We start from the raw sequence: 23,763 nt of genomic DNA on the forward strand, positions 1-23,763 counted from the left end.
TTTTTTTTTTCATTTTCAAACTAGTTTCATTCATCTTATTTATCTATTTAATTCCATTTATTCCATTTCATCCTTCATATTGCGCTTTATGGAAACCGGACATCGTTTTTACGATCAAATATTTCATGCATGCATTTTTTTTTTCTTGCCGGCAAATACCACAGACTGCCTTTCTGTTACCGGCAAGTTGCAAGCTTAATTTCCCAACTACTATTTTCTTGTTCTTTTTTTTTTTTGTGAAAAGGCCTTCATATTTTACTTATTCTTTTCCCCATAATTGTTAGTTACTAATTCTTAAACGATACGCAAAACATCAGTAACTACATTTCCCAAAGATATAAAAGACAATTTAAGGTGGACAGGCTCTAACGTAAAGCCTTTGGTAAGCTCATACGAAAGCGTCGTATTAATATTTGCTGATAGCAACAAAAAAAAAAAAATTTGCTGATAGCCACCTGATCTCACTAATCCCCGAAATCACTCGCTTACCATATTATCCAATGCTTTTTTTTTTTTTGCTAAAACATATTATTATATTATCCAATGCTCCATATCATATCCTACCACATCACTCTCATAAACGTTCAAAATATTTTTTTTTTATTTCTGCTAATAACGATCTACAGCTGTACCATGGATTCATGATCATGCTTCACCACCCATGGTTTCAAGATTCGCTTTGACATTTCTACACTTTTTGCAAACATGGTCGCCGACTAAAAATAAAATTAATAAACAAATAGTGTATTTTAATTAAGTCGGTGCAATCAACTTTGATTTATACTATTTAGCAAAAAAAAAAACTTTGATTTATACTAACCTATGGCGTCGTGTGCCCGCCGGGGATAACTCTTGTCCACCTGAAGAATAATATAAATATTATCTCCGCCACAAAATTACAACGTACGTTTAGCTCAGACTGAACCAGGAACTCTCGACACGTCCACCATCGCACATGCAGGCCTGCCTGTAAAGAAAAAAAAAATCTTTTATGTATATGTGTGTTTATAATCTAACACCTATATAAAGGGCTCTCAATTTAACAAAAGTTGGTGTAAGTACGGACAATAACCTCAATCACATATAATACACTAAAGTCCGTGACTCGAAATCTGACGATGGACTGAAAATAAAAATGGTGGAAGTCGAAGAACTGGAATCACTTAGTCCGGTTGAAGACGCAGATGAAGGAGAAGAAGATGAGGAGATAAGCTATGATGACCTCAAAAGACGCATGTGGAAAGACCAAAACCTCATGGAGAAGCTCAAGCAGCAGAAACGAGACAACACCGACGTCATTTCGATCTCGACGCACCGAGCAGAAGCTTCGCGTCGCAAGAAGATGGCTCGTTCACAAGACTCGGTGTTGAAGTACATGATGAAGATCATGGAGGTTTGTAAAGCCAAAGGGTTTGTCTACGGTATCGTACCGGAAAAGGGTAAACCGATAACCGGTTCTTCCGATAGCTTAAGACGTTGGTGGAAAGAAAACGTTCAGTTCGACCAAAACGCTCCAAACGCTGTTTCTGATTACCTAACACTCGCGGCTGCTGCGGCGGCTGAGCTGATCGAGAAGGAACCATCGAGTTTATTACACATGTTACAAGAGTTACAAGACACGACTCTAGGGTCGTTGTTATCGGCGTTAATGCAACACTGCGCGCCGCCGCAACGACGGTTTCCGCTAGAAAAAGGCATCGCGCCTCCGTGGTGGCCGACGGGTAGGGAGCTTTGGTGGGGGGAGCAAGGAGCGGCTCACGAGCAAGGCGTGCCGCCGTATCGAAAGCCGCACGATTTGAGGAAGTCTTGGAAAGTTAGCGTTCTCGCGGCTGTGATCAAACACATGTCGCCGAACTTGGGAAGAGTGAGACGTCTCGCGAGGCAATCCAAATGTTTACAAGATAAGATGATGGCTAGAGAGACCGATACTTGGTCGCGAGTATTAAACCAAGAAGAGGCTCTTCTCAATATCAAAGACCTCGTTATCTCGGAGGATCAAGAAGCTTCCGGTTCCAAGACCAAGAGAAAAGGTGAGTTTATGGAACCTTCTAAGAGTGTTTACACTTGCCAAAACTCGAGTTGTCCTCAGAGTGATGCGAGTTTTGGATTCATGGACAAGAACTCGAGAACAGGCCATGAGATCCAGTGTCTCTACGGGTCTTCGAGCCAGAGCACGGGAGATACAAGATCCGTGCTCGAGACAGCACCAAGTATTGGTACTAATACGACTAGTGAAGATGATTACAGTGCCAGTTCGAGCACAATGGGAAAGCGAGATGATGATGATCATAGCAATTGGTTGGATTATTTATGGTTCGAGAGGATGCAACACGAGTTTAATTGCTCTAGGAGATTCGAAGATGATGATGGTACTGCGGTGGATTTGAACCAGTTACTGGAATCAGATCAGTCGTCTCACAATGTGAACCAGAATAATTTTTCAGTTTGGGATATGGGTTGTGAAGACAAAGACATATATATGTTCGATTATTAAGAAAATTGTCACTAAAGATTAAGTCTCTAGTGTGCTTTACATGTACCCGGTCAAAACTTTATGCACTTGTACTCCTTAGTTACAGCTATCCACCAATGCAATAGAATAGTTCATAGATCTAGTTCTCATAAGCAATAATCTATTCTATTAATTCTTCAACATGTCCAATTGATATTAGTTAAGTCCAATTAAAAAATAACAGGGAAGCTATATTTAACTGCTTGCATATAAATATAACTGCCTATTTATAATCTTGCTTTAATAACACAACGAGAAGGAATTTCCATAATAACTAAATTCCTGTTTTTTTAGGACTATGCAGATAGCAATTCTACATTTAATTAACGTTAATATACGTGTGTTGACAAAACAAAACATATATGTACATGTTTCATATATTAATACATTTTATATGATATTTTTATTAAATGAGTAATAAGAGATTTTAATAATTGTATTAGATTTTCATTCGTATTTTAAGGATATATATATATATATATATATATATATATATATATTTTTTTTTTTGAAATAATTTTTATGTTTGTGTATTCTTTAGTCATATTTGTATTTTCGTTGTATGATATTTACTTTAAATGTTTAATAAAAGGTTTTAATAATAGTATTTAAATAATTAGAATATATATATATATCAATAGGTCATGTTCCTCTTTTAATAGTTTTGATTAAATAGTTAAACGACACCTATATAATAGGTCATGATTGTGTTTCAATATAATAGACTAGATTTTTACTCGCTCTTATATTTTTATTGTACATTATTTTAGAAATTTAAATTTTATTTTTGTATTCTTTTGTAATCGTACCTATTTTTAAAAACACAAATATGATTACGAAAGAATAAAAAGAAATAAAAATTGATTTTTAAAAAAAATGTAAAACAAAAAATATACACGCTCTTTGAAAGGCGGATCAAAATCTAATCTATCTAATCTATTCTATTAATTCTCCAGCATGACCAATTGATAAATGTTAGGTCCAATTAATTATTTTATAAAAATTTAGAAAAAGTTAAGCTTTTACATAATTATATCTTTCTGTTTAATAAAACCCCACGATCTTATAAAGGAATTCTAAGCAGTTACTTTTTGCTCAATAGAGAAACAGTTCAAATTACGTATGTCTTTTTCGTGTATCAAAGTTTCGTGTTTGATTTATTCTCAACTAATACTATGAAACCCAGATTATGAAAACAATCTCTGCAACCATTGCACTGTATCAGAGACAATTACATATAATTGGACTGTCACGTATACATAAAAGCATGAGGAATGTGTATTGTATTTGTATTTGTTAACCATGGGGGTTTCTCAAAATCGAACAATAAAACGGAAGCATCATTTTTAAAATTCTTTTTGGGTTCTAGAGTTTGAAACTCAGTATTATGTGTCAAATCTGTAAGATTTAATCATAAAATCAACGAAAACACATAATAATAGATGGATTCTATAAGAAAAAACAATGGCAGCCGTAAAACTCTGTTCCGTTAACCAAATTAGATTGTTAACCTGATTAGACGGGTGAAGAAGATAAGAAAATTTACATTTATGCCATTAATGAAAAAAAGTAAAAAAAGTAAAAAAACAAAAAACAAAAAAAAACGTTAAAGAATAGTCGGACAAGGGTTACTACAACAGGAGCGTGCATTGTTTATAAAGTCATATACATATCAAATGTGAGATTTTTATAAATAAAATCAAACATGATCCAAAAACATTTAATTAACCAAACAAATATGCTTTGTTTTCAACATATAGTTCAAAATTTTAATTAAAAAACCAACAAATTTGTAACTACATCCATGTATCTTATTTAATCAAACCAAAAATCTATTCTATTAAATTATGAACATTACTTATATATAGGTTTACTCTAACTATTATTTTTCTTTATTTAAAGATCAAAATTAAAGGTCTTAAAATTAATTAGAATAGATTTTGATTAATATTATACATAAATATTATTAAAAAGAAAAACAAAAATATAATTACAAAAAATTAAATTTCTAAAACATATAAAAAAAATATACCCGCCATTTGAGAACGAGTCAAAATCTATCAATACTACTCCCTCTGTTCCAAAATACTTGATGTTTTGGGTATATGCACAAGAATTAAGGTACACACTCTTTTCTAAAAAGTGACATTAAAAATATAAATCAAAATTACTTCATCCAATCATTAAAAATAAGTATTAAATATCATTGGTCACACAATTTTCAATACAACAAAGATTAATATAAAAACATCAAACATCATATATTTTGAAACATCAAAAACTCTCTAAAACATCATTTATTTTGAAACAGAGGGAGTATTAAATTAGCAACATGACCAATTGATATATGTTGAGTCCAAATTAAAATATAACTACGTCTAAAATATAACTGCATAAAATAAACTATAACTGCATATAAAATATAACAACTACCAAAAATCCTATTTTAAGGTTCGTGTAGGTTGCCAGGGAGAATAATAAAGTGGCGGGTATATTTTGAAATGTTTTACTTTAGTTTTACTTACATGCAGTTAGTTATAGTTTATTCTCAAAACATTAGTCTTGAGAATAATGTTTTATTTTAGTTTCTATATTTTTATTTTTATTTAACATATAAAATATTAAAAGTAGTTTAGATTATTTAAATATTTTTTTGTAACAAGTTAAGTTAAGATTTATGACATTTAACAGAAAATATCAAAACTTAAAAATTTATAAATATTTACTGTATAATGTAAATAATAAAATTACACTTTAAATCTAAAATAAACAAAAGTAAAACATTATTAATAAATTTTTGATGACAAAACTGAAAAACTTAACTTCTTTATGAAAACATTAAAGAAAACAGTTTTTAAAGCCATAACTAAAAATTAAAAAAGTAAAATTTATCTATTGGTTCAACCAGTGGTTTAACCGGTAACCGGGTTTTCGGATTTTAGTGATTTTGTGGATTTTATATCTATTCTTTTAAATTAGTAACATGACCTATTGATATAGGTTCAGTCCAATTATTTTAATACACTGATTAAAACTTTTTACTAATCATTTACGAAAAGTATTATACACAAATATAATTACAAGGGAAAATACAAATATGATTAAAACACAAATATGAAAATTAAATTTCTATAAAATATAAAACAAAAAATATACCCGCCCTTTGAAGGGCGGGTCAAAATCTAGTAAACTTTAAAATTATTCCTTATTGAAATCACTAGTTCAACTATTTTATCTCTCTTTTTTTGGTCAAACTATTTTATATCTCTCTGCACTTATTATTACCAATTAAATTTGAGATGTAACATATGATTCTTAAAACATTAAGTTGAAGCTCAAATATTCAGTGAAATTTCTGAAGAATCTAAATCATTTAAGATCCTATCTAAGTACATATATTAATAACATAATATAAAAAATGATTTTCTTCTTCACAGAATGAGAAAATAAAATATAAGATTGCAATGCTTTATTTTATATAGTTTCTTAATTAGATGTACCTCGAACCAACTTTAGAGACTGAAGAACAACATTACGCAAACAAAACAAACAAAACGCTTTTTGTTTTGTCAAGAAAGAACATATAAGGTGAGAAAAATGACTCAAATAGCCCGGGAATCACCGTCGGCGAGGTAGTATCTGCGGAGAGCGGCGCAACCACGGAGTGGTTCGTCCCGGAAGAAGCCCATGGCGTTGGCATAGTGGCGAGTGGATGCGGCACCGTTGGATCGCGTGAGGATAACGGTGGCCGTGCTGCGACCAGGATCGGCCACTTGGCATTTGCGGAGAGGACTATGGACGAGCTCCGCAATACATTGCTGGTCTTGTCGGTCTCCTTCGACGGCGACCTTGTAGATTCCTCCGCGTCCCGTCACCGCCTCACCAACCACCTCCTGTTTAAGTGTCACTCTGTCTTTGCACACTATCCTCACTCTTGCCCCTATTATTATTCAAATAAACAGAGACATATGTTCAGTAGAATAGATAAACAAAATTATAACTAGCAGAACAATATAATCTTTATTCTCTTTGTCTAAACACCAACCTATAAATATGCGTTCGAGTTTAAAGAGTTTCACATTGATTAAACATAAAACTATTCATTTTAAAACTATATGTACAGTATATATGAAAATGCGAATTTGGAAGACAATCATTCCACTATTATGTTATTCTGAATGTTACCAACCAGGTCCAAATAATTGATAGCAGGGGGAACTGTATGAGGAGGATACTAATATGCAAATATAAATACAAACCGATGATATATTTGGTGGCGACTGTCTCGAATCCAAAGCGGCAAGTGTCGCAGTACACACATCCTTCAATGTGGAATGGCGTTCCAATCGCCATGGCCGCAAGTGGTAGTAGTGAAACACACAATACAGCGATCAGAGGTACAGATGATCTAGCCATCTCCATAAACAAGTTAAGTACGATACTATAAATCTGGCGTAAGGTTTGTAATAATGTGCAAACTATAATCTCTATATATATAAGAAGGATATTGAAGGCCACATGTAGTAAAGAATGCGTAAGTGTATAGCATCTTGTGCAAATCAAAAGGCTTGCTTAGTGTCGGCTGGATCCACTTGCGGCTCCTACTCCGCAGTACACGGCGAGAGAGTTTGTGTTGCCTTCTCCACAAGTCAACTCGTACGGTTGTTGTTAATTCTTAAATACGTTTCGGAGTATAGGATTTTTTCTTTACTTCTGTGATTATTAGCTTTTACTATCTAACAAAACTGTTAAGACTAGAATACAAATCGTTCACTTTTTAAGACCAGCGAAATCTCTTCATATTGGACTCAAGATTACTACTCTTGACTCTAACTTCTGATTTTCACTTAACAATATATATTTCATATCGTAATTGAGAAATGCGTGTAAAAAATAATTTGTTAAATAGAGTGAAGATATTGCTGGTTGGCTTCGATCCGACCCACAACGTGCTCGTTTCCTCTTTACGTAAGAGTGCATTTTAACATTAAAGATGTCAGATCCAAGAATTGATATATTATACAGCGTAGTCCGTAGCCTTGTAATTAGTTGGTCATGTAGATAATAGATTATTATTTTGGGTTTAAGATTAGCAAGAGGTCATTAATGTCAGCTGAGCCCGTGGCGTCTTTAAACTCTAGATCTAAATTAAATACAGTTGACTTGTATCCGTGGCAAATACACAATCCTTTTAGTACTTAAGGTCGAACGCAAGTCACTGGACTGTTGGTTGCTAGCACGCATTTATTTTACAAATTTCGAAATCACTAAATCGATTTGATCGAATATGTGAATTAAAAATCAATCGTGCAGTCAGTTTTAGGTTGTCCAGCTGATAGAGCTGAATAGCTGATGTTCATTGAACGATTTTTAGGTTACATGTAAATGTATCTTTTGTTATCTACTTAAAAATGCGGACTATTTGAAGGGATCGGATCAGTTCGTGGATGATGGAAGGCAGTAAATATACTGGAATAAAACCTTCTGTCCAAAAAATAAGTCGGTCAACCTGAACGAATCTTAAGAACCAGGCCTATTGGGCCAACTGTGGCCGACGCAGGCCTATGGAAATCCATGACAATCACTACTCGCTTTAGAATAGATACGAAGTTATTGCCGAAGACAAAAAAAAAAAGGCAAAGATGGCCACGTCTCTACTGCAAACAAGGCAGTAGTTTTATTTTTTTGATAGAAACAAGGCAGTAGTTGGCTACGTCATTCAGTCTTCACCATGAAGCAAACACAATTTTTGACAGAAGAGACCACACATACACAGACACACAATTTTTTGACAGAAGAGACAAACACACAAACTCTCTGCAATTTCTCTCGAAGAAGGTACAAAGATCCACAATTCATGTCTTACATATATATATATATATATATTTTTTTTTAAAATCTAACCTGTAGATTTTACACACGAGGTCTCTCAGCCAAAGAGAGTGAAGATATACAACGGTCACCCTTCTAGGGGAATAATTAGGTAACTTATTTTTGTTTTCAGTCACAACTCACAAGTTTTGGAATTAAGGTGGCTAATAAAGCAGTGGGAGAGTTACCGGACGAATGATTTCAGAGATTTTTCCAGGTGACATCTCCATTTTATCAGCTTCGGCTCCCGCAAGATTATTCTTCTCCACCTGTAATATAGTTTTAGGTAAGAACCACTATTCACTGATATATCTCCCTTGTTTTCTGTATATAGTTCATCAATTAACAGTAAGTATATTCTTTTCCTAACAACTATCAAAAATACATAGCAATCTGGTTTTCATAATTTGTCGAGCTTTTAGGGTCTTTCAAGCTTAAAACGAATCTCAAATCATGTATTATCTAGCTTTTTCCTGATTAACCTGAACAAGTAAAACTGTAAAATTAAGAGTAGCTACTTGAACCTAATTAACCAATCGAATCCCAACCTAAACTGTAACAGTAAATAATCATTCGGTTTCATAAATCTCAAAGCAAATTACCAAAACAGAATTATGTCCAACAACCGAAGAGTAAATTGTTTTAACTTTGTGAAAATGACATGTCAGATTATTTAGTTTTTTTCTTCTTTTGGTTATGAGTTGTTTAGGTAGTTGAATTTTAAAATGTACACAAACGTCAGTTTTTTCTTCCAAATCCAGGATCATTCGATTTGGATATATAATCGGTAAATCTCAGAACCCCCAAGTATAAAGAAATGCTGCATCCTCTAACTTCAAAGAACTATACTACTTTTAAGAATTAGGGGTTTATGGCAGAGTTTAGGGTTAGGGTTTAAACTGTATCACTAATTTAAAACCAAACCAAACTCTCCCCAACCAAATCCAGACCAATCAAATCTTGGTTTTCATACAGTAATACTCTCATCAAAATTAAGATAAACCAAATCTATCTAAAATCCCCTAATCTCGACATATTTTTTTCTATAATACCTCAAGTATTATATCTATTGTATATGTATAACTGCAAGTATAAGAGTCTTGTTATCTTTTGCATATATGAAGAGTTTCGCTTTGTTACCTGGCTAGCCAAACCCTGGTTTTCTTCTTTCAGCAATTTCTCCTGTTTTTAAATGTCAACATGATTATCACTTACCAAGTTTCTAAACCTAATTTCAGATTCTAGAACCCAAATCATTTGCATCGCCCCCAAAAAGACAAAATGAACTGTGAAGAAATTTGATGTATACTTGCAAGTTCATAAAGCACACGTAGGGAAACTAATATAATACACAAAAGTTTTGAGGCTCTCAACCTACTTAGCTCTCAACACAAGATAAGATATCTAAAGTGCTAATAAAATCAGATATCTAACCTTTTCTTTGAGGCTATCAACAAGCTTCAACAATAGTTCTGTCTGCAAAAAATTAAATATAAGCGATCTGAAAGTAAGAAAAGAAAAGAGATTATGTAGTGAACGTACCTTCCTAGCTCTAGTTACGGAGAGGGCAGTCTCAAGGTGGTCCTCCAGCTGAACGAGGGAATCGACGCTTACATCAGAATTTGATTCCACCAGCTTACTGCATATATTAAAAGTTTGACAAGAAACGCTAATTCCTTTGACATCAAAGGAGGAGAGCAAAAATAGTCTTAGACAATACTAACCTTTCGACAAGCTCTAACAGCTCATGGTGTGAACCATACTTCAGATCTTTCGACTGAAGATCCTGTCCACGGAGAAGGGAAAGAACAGGCAAATAAAACAAGGGATTTTACAAACTGGGAATGCATGTGGATCCACAGCCTCACATAGGATCTTTTGACGAGCTAATGGCTCATGGGTGGATCAATTGCAATAACTCTATCTAGATCTCCACAGTTTTGAAGTGCTAAACATGTGTTGGCTTTGACCAGTATGTAGAGCCTTCTAGGCCCTAATTACTCTTAAAACTGCATTAAGACTAATTCAAACAGTTTGTATTACCAAAGCTTTACGATCATCAGCATGTTGTTTTCCATATCGATCAAGGATCTTGACCAAGCTGAAGAGGAGACAAAACAAAACAAGTTAGGATCAAAACTACTAGCTAATCCTTGATCAACCCCATTCTAATGGAAATTTTGGAGAACCTAATTAGTGTAGAATACGTGTGGTTAAGTACTAATTGTGAGGATGAGTTTTCTTAAACCTACCAAAATTCAAAATTACTTTACATATATATATCTGAAAACTAAGAACCAACTAGTAACCTTATAATTTGGATAACCTTCAAGCAATAAATCCGTGGTAAAGAGAGAGATTCTTTTGAAGATATACAATTATCTTTTAGATCAATGGCTGCACAATGTGACGTATATACATTCAAATTTAAACTCTTGATCTATTATTCCGCATTAGTCCTACATCAATTTTATAGACCTCCCCGAAGTGTAATGCATACAAATCCAAGAGATCCATTGACTTAAATTATTTTAGAAATAGAAACATCAATAATAACTTATATTCTTGTAAAGAACTCTTCAGATCCTCAAGGAGTTCTAAGGATTCAAATTTGCCACACAATGTGGCATACATTCAAATTAAAACTCTTTAAGAGAGAATTGCATTAATCCGTGGTAAATTTTTGCATTAGTCCTACATCAATTTTATAGATCTCCCCGAAGTGCATTGCATTACAAATCAAGAGATCCGTTCACTTAAATTACTCTAAAAAGAAAAACACCAATACTTATTCTGATAAAGAACTCTTAAAATACTTAAGGAATCCTAAATCCAATTGAAAAATCAAAGATGTATTGAAACTTCACACCACAACATCAAGTCTGCGTCACAGCTTATCAAAAAAAGACCTTGAATGACATGCAGTTTTTTTTACAAATAAAAAAAAATCCATGCAGAAAAAGATTGAGAGAGAGTGGGACTGTGGGAGAGAAGAAATGAAGAAAGTAAGAAGCTTTAGCTCATCGAGACATTGTTCTTCCTCAAATCTGGTTACCTCATGTATCTCTCATGGCCATAGAAGAAACAATAACAAACACAAAACCGAGAAATCCACAAGAGATCTGCCGGAAAAATCAAAGTGTCTTTTAATTGTTTTATTTTATTTTACTTGTACTTTATTTTATTTTCCTATAAATAGTAAAGAGAAGAGGAACGGAAGCTAAAAGGGCAAATAAAGTAAAACCCAGAAGTGGAGAAGTCAATACTTATCGCCGGAGGAGAAGTTGTAGAGCTTGCCGGAGGCTGAGACAACGAGAAGAGCGACGGATGCATCGCATAGAACAGAAAGCTGACGAGCTTTCTCGATGAGACCGTTGCGTCGTTTGGAGAAGGTGACTTGTCGGCTACTTTTGTTCTCAATTCGCTTGATCTCTAGTTTTTTTCTTCCCATGGCTTCTGTCTCCGAGAAGCCTTTGTGCCCTAAATTGATCCTGAGGTTCGGTTCAACTCGCCGGAGATACTGAGCGTTTTTTGTTCTTTCTTGCTTTTGCTTTTATTTCTTTCTTTTTTTCCTTTTATTTCTTTCTTTTAGGGTAAACGAGAGAGATGAAAATAAAAATTTGTAGAAGGAACCAATGCGGTTCGGCGACAAGACAGCCACGTGTACCGCATGATGAGTTCCCCCGTTGGCTCTTGCCTCTTGCTTTTTATTATCTTTTATCGAATAATTAATCAAAGTTTTCAAATTTCAAGTTATAAAGGATCCGGATTCAAAACCTCACGTTCATTCGCATCCGTGTAGTTAGATGATAGGAATTTCTAGCTTTCTCTGTGAACTAGATTAGTCTATATAGAGCCGCTCATGAAATTTTGAGGACTTGTAATAATGTCTATGTAAATATTTTTTTTGCAAATGTGGAACCTAAAATTTGTTTTTTGGAGTTTGTATCTATGTAACTTTTTAAAAAAAAATTCGGAGGAGATCTGTTACAAATGTTTCACTTAGTATGTTTCAAAACTGATCCCGAGTCTATTGATTTTTGATCGTAGGATATTTCAAATTAACAGAAAAATTAGATTACATTGGTTAGTTGTCAAATAAATACTACAGAAATTTTATCTTAACAAATGCAAACCGTTGACAAAAATAATAAAATGCCTTCACATTTAGACCAAATAAAAAAATAATAAAATGCACTATACTACTACTTAAAAACAAACCTTTTACACACATTACACTATACTTATAACTTAAACAACAAACATACATAAACTATTAAACTTCGTTATAAAATCTGATTATTTATTAAAAAATGTGTGTAATGAAAAACAATAAGCCAAAAAAACAACACTAATATATACTGTGTATGATGAAAAAATATAATTTTGGCCGACATGAAAATATATTAATACCAAGAGCAACCCGTGAAAACACATGCATGATCTTTGCAACTGAGCCAATACAAACCCAAGAAACAACTTACATAAACCTGGCCAAAACAAAGAGCTACAAAGGTAAGAAATGATAGCATTTTTCAATACGATAAATTAAACGTTTTGTGGAGAAAAGGGGAATGTGTTAGCTAAACCCTATATGCTTAATTATGTGGCAGAGAAAATACTATATTTATCATCACAAACTTAATGCGAAAAGTACTTATACGAATCGATGGGTGAATGTACGGCGTGGTTTATATCCAATCATCTCACCCGCTTTTCAATATTTCTGGATTCGTCAATTATTCCTTTTAAATTTCTAAATTTATTTATCAATTGTTTGATTGGTTATAGAACTTTCGATTTTAGAACGCGAGAAGATAATAATAATAATAACTTATAATAAAGTGGGAAATATATATTCCCGATAATAAAAACAGCAACATCTAGTTCATTACTCATACCACTTGTAGCATTAGATACTATTCTAATGATCAATCGTTACTTTATGCTAAAATAGTTTTCAATCCTTGGTTTGCTTCGATGATGACATTAAGCAAGATGAGCTCTTCCTCCTCGGTATACATCTCACCTTCACGTTCGATCTCTCTTCTCGTTCGTCTTTCTCCTTCACCTCCTTAGCCATCATATCCACAATCTTTGATCTGTTCAAATATTGAAAACTTTTAATTTATAATAGCTATCTAGAGGGTTGAGTAGCACCACTAACCTTTCCTCGTTGAACGAGTTGGATCGCCTTAACGCGGGCTCAGCCGCGACTCGTTCATGACTCACTGATTCAACGATGCTACCACTAAAATACTCTTTCTCCTCCGCCTGAGGATTCCCGAACCTCGGATTCTCCGACATGAACCTTATCATCTCACGCTCGTCTTCCACGACAGCCTTCTTCACGACGTTCTTGCACACAACCCCTTTTCGAAGACTCTCCTCCTTTGGTCTCGAGCTGCTGTTCATCAGACTCGGAGCAGCGTAGTGCTTGGCTATGTGCCCGCACGAGATCATCTGGAGCCAGATCGACCCGCGAACGGATCCGGTATCCACCACAGGGTCACCGTCCTCGACCCTGTCGGCGGAACGAGTCAACTCGGACGGGTCAGACCGGACCGGCAAGCTCTGTTCCGTCTTGACCAAGTTAGGTTTTTTCTCGGCGAATTCGATTGTCTCCGTGGAGATTCCACGAGAGAAGCGAGATTGCGGCGTCGTGGAGGATGTGTAGCTGGTTTTCTCTTCGGAAAGATCGTACTCTCCGTCTTCTTCTTCTTCATCTTCTCCGACGTAGAGCTCTGAGTCGTCGAACGACGTCGTTCTGTTTTGTAGTTTTGGTTTTAACCTGAGAAGTCGACTTTTCGGAGCTTCTTGATTTGGACCAGACAGTGTTCTCTTCACATGTGTCTCCTGAACTTTCTCTACAACAAAAAAATATTATAATTTTTTATTTTTTTATTTTTAAAACTCAGTTTTGCAAAAGACTAGTATGATGAACTCACCGGTGATTTCAGATCCTTTCAGCACATACTCACCACAGTTCGACGGGTAAATCACATCGTTTTCAGCTAAGTCGTTCCACACGAATCCATTTCTATAGCTCCTGATGATAAATATCATAATGAAATGAATAAATCTTTCTCCTTTGGTGTTACAGACAGATGTTGCCTCGGTTTTAAAGCAAGCGTTACCTTTTGCATGACCAAGCGTATAGTGATGGCATGTTCTTCCCTCTCAAAACCGTAAGCCGGTTCGTCACATCTTCGATGAAACACACACACACACACACAAATCAAGCCTTTAACATCAAATTGAATATAGAAACACTAAACTATGATCATCACATAACCAATGAGGAACACTAACAAATTATCGAAGCTTAAGGAGCATAAACAGAGTAAAGTGGTATCTCTGTATTGTTTTGGGTATACCTCTTAACCGGAGAGGCTGGTTAACCGGAACAATGACTTCGATGAAGTGAGGGTGTTCGAGGTGGCCATTTCTGGTGAGATAATAAACGACTTGGACTCTTCTGAAGATTGGTCTCTTTGTCTTGGCCTCTTCTTCTTCATCATCTTGCTGAAGATTCAAAGACCTTATTAGCCTCTCTGGACTTTTTTGGTTCTCTCTGCCTCTTCTTCTTACAGCTTCCATCTTTTGTGTCTATGTCCGGACAGGAGATGAGAATTATTAACACACAGACTGTTCTTTATAAAGAAAGTGTGTGTGTGTGAATTAGCCTCTCTCTGATAGAGCAGAATTGGCATTGGAGATGAGTACAACCAGACCTGACAACGACTTGGCTTTACTACCTGATAGTACATTGGTATAACCCGGTCCAGTCCAAATTTATCCACCTGTGGTTTTATCTGAAACAAAACCAAAACAGAATTTCTCAACCTATATTTCATATAATCCAATCAATAACAAAAAATATTTATTTGTATAAACCAAATCGATATGGGTTGGCCCTACATGGGCTAATACGGTGCCAAGTCCTCTTAAAAGGTTAAAACCCGGTTTGGTCTCAGTGAAATTAGACAAGTTTGGTCACCATGTTTTGGACTCACCGTTACATATAAATTACACTTTACGCATTATAAGATCTGATGAGTAGTGTCTCTTTAACGATATTCTTACATTGTCGAATGTTTAGTCTCATTAAATGTGTTTCATTGCCTAAATTTGGATAAAAAGATGCATGCTAAAAGTTGTTTCAGAGATGACGATGAGTCAAGATCAGTGTGCTTCAAATGGAAATTTGACCTTTAATGACTTCATATAAAACTAAAATAAAAAAATTTGTAATTCTGTTTGTTTTTATTTAACCACACCCCTACTTTAAGTCTATTAAGATAAGAGAGTTCGAGAATCTAGGTAACTACAGAGGACACGTGAGGGTTCTATACTGCTTTTGTGAACTGTACTTCTCATTACATCCGTTAAAAACAGACCAGGATGACAGGTCAATACAAGGGTAAAAAAATTTATGATGGATCTTGTAATCTATTTTTCTTTCAAAAATTCTTCACTATTTGAAAGTCACAGTAATATAAGCACTTAAAATGATTTTTTTATTATAAGCTAATGAAATTGGTGAATATGAGGTGGTAAATGAGTTGAAAAAAAAAGAGGTGGTAAATGAAAATAGATAATGTGGTTTTGTTTTTTCTCCTATTCGTTTTTGTTTCTGAATATTTCCTCTACCCATTTTGCATGGACATAAGAGCATCTCCAATGGTGTTACCACCATTGGAGTCCTTAGAATTATTAAACTAATTTTTTTTTTTTTAGAATAGTTAAGGACTATGATCAAAATAGAAAGTCCAATGGTATATTCCAATTTTGAATCCTTAAGAAAAAAAACAGAGAGTCAAAGAGGAGGGAAGTTTGATCTAACATGCTTTTGTTGATATAAAACACTAAAACACACACCTCAAATATGTCCGCATCTGCAATGCTCCAACGACATCAGACCTTACAATTTGCCCGTTACTGTTGACAGAGGATATTTACACTCTCTACCACGTCCAAGAAAACCTGGGAAACAAAACATCAACATTTGGAGACCTAAACAAAACGTTTCCAGCTTGCAAAACTAAACACCTACTTCGTTTTTCTTAAACTGTAACCCCTCACTCCTCCAAAAAACAGCATTGGTGACAGCCATTATAACAACATACCACAACCACAATGGGCAACAACATTAATGACAGCCATCATCTCGTCAAGTAACTCGTACTGCAAAACAAGCAGTAACAACATACCACAACCACAAAGTTATCCCTCAATGACTCTTCCTCCAACTCCTCAAAGTAATGCTTGAAAACCTATAACCAGTAATATGATCGGTATCATTTGAAACAGTAGTGTTTTATTGGCAGAAACTGAACATGTAAAGGATGATGCTTTACATCGACGACGCGATGCAAGAAGAAGAGAAGACTTGCAGCATTACAGTTCTGCAATATTTAGAACACTACTTGCAGCATCGTATACAACTGGTTCATTAGACTCTGAATCTCCCTGCAATATTTAGACCAACATAAGCTAACACCACCAAGGACAAGTATAAAATGTATTGATCACTGATCAAATTCTAATTCTAATTCTATGACAAATAGATCACGAGAATCTTATAATCTGTTACTAGCAGGTCACATGAGATGTATAGATCGAAGATTGGGATGAGTAATCGTAGAGTAAACCTCTTTCTCGATGAGTTTGGTGAAGAAACGCGCCAGACGAGGACACGGCCCTTGATGTCGAGCAGAAACAGCGCAGAGCCCGCCCCTGCCATGTTGTTTTCTCTAGGATTGCGATTATTCAGATCCGATCAAACAGAAGACGAGATCTGGAGAATTTTATTGCTTCGTTGGAGATGAAGGTTGAGCATCAAAGAGAAGAAGAATGAGCTCAGATCATCATCGTTGTTGCCGGCGAACCCATGTTGTCTCTCTCCACCCAATGCCAAGCTGCCACGTCCATAAGGATTTGATCCTAAAACTCCTTATCTAAGGATCAATCCTTAGGTAACTAAGTGTTTATAGTATTATTATATTGTTAATTCCCTAGGATTAAGAGCTAAGGATTTCTCTTCATCCCCCATTGGAGCTGCTCTAACAAAGTTCTCTGGGCGTGGAGTGGCCCATCTACTTAACTTCCTCACCAGCTACCAAACAAAAAAAAATGTCATTTTACCTCAGAATAATCTCATAAGAATACATGTTGTGACTATAGAGGAAACCATATAAAATAAACATTTTTCAAAAAAATATTGAATTACATTATTGTTTTTGAAAATAATTGGATGATCAATATTGATATATAAAATTCAATATTTTGATGATTGCAGAATAAACATCGCTTTCTATAAAATAGAGAAAAGTCGATATATAATGAATAAACGTATCACATGCAGTCTTTGGGTTTCAATTTCATAACATGTCAACATAATAATAAGTTGAACATTATATATATATCACAAATTTCTCCATCTATCTATAACGCGAGGATATGGATGCATGGTAATTTTACTAGATTGAAGTAAAAAAAAAAATCTTACAAATACTGTAAGAGTGTAGTTGAATAGTAAAGTGGCCTATTGTTTTAGCTGAATAGAAAGTTTCGACTTTTGTATTCGTAGTTGCAGCTACACAATATAGGCAGGGGGTTGGTATGACTTTGTTCAATTATTATCACCCAAGGTCACAAATTATGTCATCTGCATTTTCACCTTCTATTATTAGAAACAGTTGAGCCGCAAAAACAACAATAGAAATACTTGAAAAATACGAATTTAATTTCGTGGGCTTCGTTAGTAGTACAAAAAGTCCAACATGGGCCCAAACATAAAAGGCCCATTTAGTAATCCCATTTCACCCCACCATTGTTTCCGTTGGAAGCTCAAACCACCTTCGAAGTCTCCGTCCCCTTCTCTCGAGATCAATAGACAATGGCTGCCGTGCATTTCGTAACAAACCACGATACAGCTCGCTCGTCTTCTGCTCCACCGATGAATCAAAGAGCACCGCGGGAGAAAGAGATCCCAATAGAACTCAGTAAACAAACCTCTCATAAAATTCGTTTTTAAGATTAAATACTAAATAATCATATAATGATAAACTTTACATTTTATACCTCTTTTTAACTGCATGTGAGATGTAGGCTTTAGATAGGGCAGTTGCCAACAGCCTATGGGCAGAGCAGTACCCATCAGCCAGATGCCAATACCTAAACTATTAAGGGTCTGATCACAAAATATATCTAAATTTCAATTTTTTTTCACAGAATATTTTTTTTATCACGTTTCTTTTTATCTTTCAGCCTTTCACATACAGTTCAGTTTCATTTACATGAGTCATCAAACTATTTGCTTATCAAACTTAATTTTTTACAGAAATACATATGTACAAAATTAAAGAATCAACTAAGTAATAGTCTAATCCATGTCTTCTATGATGAAGAAACTCATATTTACAGAAATAAACAACTAAGTAATACTCTAACTCATGTTTACAGAAATAAACAACTCTGTTGTTGTTGGCTCTTAATTTTATCTCTTATCTAGCTGTATTCGGACACATTACTTCCCTTGGGGGGTAGAAATAAAAGGAAGGTTCTTTATAAAAAAAAAAAGTAATACTGTAACGGATTTGTAGTTGGGGCACTACCATACAATTGAATTAGCTGGAGACACTATCATAAGATTTGAGTCAGTTAAATGACATTAATTGTTATAGAATTAGTTTTAGAAAACCAAAAATGAATGTGGGGGCACATGACTCCATTGCTAAAAACGCACGTACATCCGCCCTTGCATATGGCCGAAAATAATAGGATTTATTGGTGGAATAACCGATTTTTAGAGAAATGGGAGAAAGATATAGGTATAGAGCCGTAGAGAAAGAAGAGAGAGGCAGATTTTAGTTTGATAATCATTTTTTTCTGTTATTATAACAGAACCCAATTTTCCAAGAATAATATTACTGTGTTGTTGACAAAAAAGAGAGAGAATAGTTTTGGCTTAGTTAATTAAAACGCTACAAATCTTGATCTCAAACATAACATTTATTAGTGACTCTTAAATAAGAAGTCAAACCTTATAAAAAGGTACTTATTCATTAAACATAGAATAAAGCAAAACTAAATGAAGCGGATCATCCCTCGACTGATCTCTTCTTCACTTGTACTCGAGAATCATGTTGTTCTCCGGAGCAAGTCCGACACAAGCTCTGAGTATGTTCTCAAGCATTGCACGCTGTTTTGACAAAGCGTTCACCACTGGCGTGCCAGGTGGGACCTGCATTCATTAAAGTTGAGTAAATAATTTTAATAGTGTTGCTAGAATTCAGAAACGGCACGATGTTTTGCTTTTGTGCCCTTACCAGTGGTGCCTTGGAGAGGTAACTCAGAAGAGTAGCCACCGGATGGAAGGAATGGAACTTTCCCTGCAGAGCAAAAATTAAGATAGATTACTAATGCCTCGATTTGTTTCACACAAATGCAAACATGACGAAATCATTGCGTTATTAACGATGTTGTAGACAATAACAAACCTCATTTTCGGACTTTAACTCGATCCTGGTGGTGAGCTCGGCGAGAAGAACAAGGTCCAAGATAATAGGAGCAGCCAAGAGAGAGTCTTCACAAGTGTTGTGCATCACAATCGTGTTCTTCCCTCCCATGAATATCTCTGATGTATACTCGTCCATGGCTCTCTTGCTGTCTCCCACATACGGCACATACTGCGATACCATCCAATGGTATATTCTTTATGTATATATTAACGTTTGAAATATTTAATATATATAAGTTTAAACGTTCTGTAATTTGTAGAAACATTATAACGTATTACCATATACAAGTAGAAAAGGTCGTGTTGTTTTTTGGAGATATGCTTTTATGGTATTAGGAGTAAGTCATAAACATGATTTTATAATTATTTTATAATATAACTAATCACCTTAATGACGACAACATGGTCAGGGTGTTCACCGGACTCGAATAAAATACCATTGCTAGCAACCATGTCGTCGACGACATTGCTCTTAGATATCTCCTTGGACCGGAATGTCTGCGGCGCCGACAAATTCATGCCGTCGTTGTTTCCAAGGTGATTGTAGCTCACTATCGAGGTTGGCTATATTATATTCACGCATAAATGCAATTAGTTCCATTTTGCAACATTAGGAATAGGATATATAAATGTTAAATAAATTTTTATAAGTAGTATGTACTTTGATTCCAGCGCCGACAAGGAAATCGACGAGGACAGATTTCATCTTGGTCTGTCCACTCTTGAAGTCATCACCACCGATCAAGCTGTTTCTCTTGATTGCTAATTCAATAAGCCCTGTGATATATATATGTACATTTTTATTTAGTTAATGTGATAAACTACGGGAAAGTGATTATGGTTAATACTACTATAGTTATTTAATTACCGGGGACAAAAGTGTTTTGTGGGCTTCCATTGATGAAAGGAATGTTCTCAAGAACGCAAGCAATGGCGTAGAGTGTAGAAGGAGAAATCTCAGCCTCATTCTTGTCCAAAGATGACATGAGATTCTCCGTCGTGTCGTTAAGCCCAGCCACCACATTGCTGTATCTTTCTGTGTTGGCCGTCCACAGCACCACCACCTTGTCCACTTTGTTTTTCGCTTTGAAATCCCTGATTGTAAAGTAATGAATTTTCTTTTAATTAACTATCATGCTATATCTTAATTTTTTTTTTTTTTAGATTCTTGAATATACACACTCATTTGGACAAACCGCACATATTAATGAGTAATGACTAAAATTACTTAGACATAAACCGTTATTTACCTGATGTCCTTGATGACTTGGTCTAGCTGTTCTTTCTTGGTGCCTTTGATCAAGTGGTTGGCACGTGATCCCTGGTTAGCTGCGATGAAATCTGGGTCGTAGATTCCAGGAAGGGGGACCATGTGTTCCATGAACGGACGCAGCTGCTTTTGGAGGTCGATGTCTAGGACCTTAGCTCTTCCCATAGCGTCTGCTAAGTTCATATCGCTTATGTCCCATCCCCCAAACACTATTTCTTCCGGATTCACCTATCATATTCAGAACCCATTCAATATTTTTCTTTTTGACTAAACCCATTAATAATTTTGTTTCTTTCATTTTCTCTTTCTTAGAATAAGTAGTAATATATTTATAAATATTAAACTTATTATTTTGTTTTGCTTAAACTAGTAAAATAACAATAACTTTTTTGTCGTGTAAAACATCACAAATATATAAGTATTTCTTTTAAAACAAAGCAAGTATATTGTACCATGGGGAGAAGACTTTTGAAGGGAGCATAGATTTCTTCACCATTAAATGACCCAACCCGGATAGAGGATGCTTGGGTTAATGACCCGAAATAATTAGCTTGTTGCACTTTCTCCTTCGTAGCCCAGGATATTCCCCTGCCACCAATTGGTATATATATTTTTTTGTTATTTAAAGAATAAATCCCAACTTGTGCATAGAATAGAATAATATCCAGTTGCAGGAATATGAAATAATTTATTAATCCACTAGCAATATAAGACACAAACACAACTTTATTCCCATCTGAAAACAGTAGTATTATAACTAAACAACAACAATTAATTTTGTCAGAGAATAATCAAGAATAAAAGGTTTTACTCACTCGCGATTGGCGATAACACCAGCGGTAAGAGTAGAACCATTGTTCCCTCCCCAACCAACGAGCATCACTCTGCGATAATAGATTTAGACAAAACAAATACATCATATATAAGCAATATAATAAAAAAAAAATGAACCCTATGATACAATTGCTATACTTATAAAGATAATGAATATTAATATAAGAGCAAGAAGGTTTTAGAGAAGAAGACAAACCCAAGTTTGGGAACTTGAGTGTCGGTCTTAAACTCATATTTCACGGTTTTTGGCTTCACTGTCCATTGATACGCGCCGTTTTTGCTCTCATGAACAAGCTCAGTGGTTTGGTAGTCGTACACTGAATGGATTTCATTGTCTGTGTACTTCACGTTTGGAGATTCAACCTTGAAACTTTCGATGAACATTTTTGCCTAATGTTTTTTTCTGAATGAAAGTTTGAGAACTGTTTGATGCTTTTGAAGAAGATGCTTCTGAATGCTTTGTGATCTGAGGACCAAGCTCGCTTTTATAGACAAGATGGACAATTAGTATTATTATTTCTCCATAAATGTCAATAGATTTTTTTCTCCCTTTTTTGTTCAACGCAGTTTAAATAGATATCTTATTTATCATTATGTTTTATGAGACACTATGACAAGTGTTAAATGATTAATTCTTAAGATTTTTCTTTTAAATATATTACTTAGAATGGAAACACTATAAAAGGAAACAAATATGTCAAAAAAAAGAAAGGCGACTAATCTTATTTGACTGGAAATTAAGATTATAAATTAGGATTTTCAGAAGTTATTTTCATACATGTGGCACTTACATTAATCTTTAAACGATTAATTAAAGATTAATACGTGTCACACTTATTTAATTCTCGAATAATCATAACTTTAAATTTCTTCTCTTAAATTAAGTCCAAACCAACATATATAAAATTATATATAATTTTATAAATATACTTACAGATATAAGACGAAAATCAAAATAAAGGAAACGAACAAAATTAATAATATTTAACCAATATAAACTCAAACAATTGTATTTCAATTCGGAAGAGTTGTTGTAATTCTATATGTTTAAAATGAATATTAATACATGTGCTAATGCAACTTAATGCCCATTAATACTTTGTTTTTCAATTTTTAAAATAACATATATCAAATTATACATAAATTTATGAAATACTTTTACAAATATAAAAGATGGACATAACTAAAATAAACTAAAATAATTTTATTTCAATCAAATTATAATATAGATATGATTTAATTGAAAATTAACAGATGAAATCTCCAATATACAAAAATGAATAAATACATAGATCTAAATTATTCTATCCATAACTACATATCTAACTAATATAAAACATAACAAAATATAAAAAATCTATTTATATTTTATATATAAATTGGAAGATAATTTAAAATTTATAAATAAACAAAGTGAAATATTTATCAATTATTATGATTTGGTTATTTTATTAATATTTAACCAAAAACTAAAATCTATTTAAAATAAATGTAAACATGATTTAGCAAAGTAAAAGAAAAGAAGACAAAAAAATCCTAGACAAGTCTAGATGTAGGTATAATATGAAATTAAAATATAATGTGTAGAATACACTCTAACCATTGAACTAACCATCGAACTGTAATGTGTATTGACTTAATTATAGTTTTTTTTTGTGCTATAAGATCAATTTCCATAAATATTATTGATAAGTACAGTTACCTGTTATTATAGTAAGTAAATGATACAGTTATATTGAATGAGATATGAAC

At 34.2% G+C, this 23,763-nt stretch overlaps 5 protein-coding genes across 6 annotated transcripts; 1 reads left to right on the forward strand and 4 right to left on the reverse strand.

Annotated features, from left to right (window-relative positions):
• Positions 1-1,071: 1,071 nt before the first annotated feature.
• On the forward strand, positions 1,072-2,573 carry LOC108841369 (putative ETHYLENE INSENSITIVE 3-like 4 protein). Its single transcript, XM_018614132.2, has one exon. The coding sequence runs from the start codon at positions 1,136-1,138 to the stop codon at positions 2,492-2,494; it is 1,359 nt and encodes a 452-aa protein (XP_018469634.2). The 5' UTR covers positions 1,072-1,135; the 3' UTR covers positions 2,495-2,573.
• Positions 2,574-5,964: 3,391 nt separating this feature from the next.
• Positions 5,965-6,960, reverse strand: LOC108841258 (protein DOWNSTREAM OF FLC). Its single transcript, XM_018614031.2, has 2 exons — positions 6,772-6,960; positions 5,965-6,452 (listed from the first exon to the last, which is right to left on the reverse strand). The coding sequence occupies exons 1-2, from the start codon at positions 6,932-6,934 to the stop codon at positions 6,115-6,117; spliced, it is 501 nt and encodes a 166-aa protein (XP_018469533.1). The 5' UTR covers positions 6,935-6,960; the 3' UTR covers positions 5,965-6,114.
• A 1,355-nt stretch (positions 6,961-8,315) lies between these two features.
• LOC108843164 (MADS-box protein FLOWERING LOCUS C) lies at positions 8,316-12,031 on the reverse strand. 2 transcript variants are annotated; one of them, XM_018616280.2, is made up of 7 exons: positions 11,650-12,005; positions 10,427-10,484; positions 10,108-10,169; positions 9,926-10,022; positions 9,818-9,859; positions 9,524-9,565; positions 8,316-8,652 (listed from the first exon to the last, which is right to left on the reverse strand). In XM_018616280.2, the coding sequence occupies exons 1-7, from the start codon at positions 11,832-11,834 to the stop codon at positions 8,548-8,550; spliced, it is 591 nt and encodes a 196-aa protein (XP_018471782.1). In that variant the 5' UTR covers positions 11,835-12,005; the 3' UTR covers positions 8,316-8,547. The 2 variants fall into 2 exon arrangements, with proteins under 2 accessions (XP_018471782.1, XP_018471783.1); XM_018616281.2 differs by lacking the exon at positions 9,524-9,565 and having other exon boundaries at positions 11,650-12,031.
• A 1,170-nt stretch (positions 12,032-13,201) lies between these two features.
• LOC108840372 (protein SOSEKI 2) lies at positions 13,202-17,427 on the reverse strand. Its single transcript, XM_018613205.2, has 9 exons — positions 17,038-17,427; positions 16,744-16,855; positions 16,440-16,659; positions 16,265-16,369; positions 14,761-15,198; positions 14,521-14,590; positions 14,332-14,432; positions 13,551-14,250; positions 13,202-13,485 (listed from the first exon to the last, which is right to left on the reverse strand). The coding sequence occupies exons 5-9, from the start codon at positions 14,981-14,983 to the stop codon at positions 13,344-13,346; spliced, it is 1,236 nt and encodes a 411-aa protein (XP_018468707.1). The 5' UTR covers positions 14,984-15,198; positions 16,265-16,369; positions 16,440-16,659; positions 16,744-16,855; positions 17,038-17,427; the 3' UTR covers positions 13,202-13,343.
• A 1,909-nt stretch (positions 17,428-19,336) lies between these two features.
• LOC108818374 (probable inositol 3-phosphate synthase isozyme 3) lies at positions 19,337-22,482 on the reverse strand. Its single transcript, XM_018591334.2, has 10 exons — positions 22,208-22,482; positions 21,993-22,061; positions 21,630-21,765; positions 21,158-21,405; positions 20,776-21,002; positions 20,569-20,684; positions 20,295-20,471; positions 19,888-20,076; positions 19,717-19,779; positions 19,337-19,631 (listed from the first exon to the last, which is right to left on the reverse strand). The coding sequence occupies exons 1-10, from the start codon at positions 22,393-22,395 to the stop codon at positions 19,512-19,514; spliced, it is 1,533 nt and encodes a 510-aa protein (XP_018446836.1). The 5' UTR covers positions 22,396-22,482; the 3' UTR covers positions 19,337-19,511.
• Between the last annotated feature and the right edge of the window lie 1,281 nt (positions 22,483-23,763).

This window comes from Raphanus sativus, chromosome 2, assembly GCF_000801105.2.
Source record: "Raphanus sativus cultivar WK10039 chromosome 2, ASM80110v3, whole genome shotgun sequence".
NCBI lineage: Eukaryota > Viridiplantae > Streptophyta > Magnoliopsida > Brassicales > Brassicaceae > Raphanus > Raphanus sativus.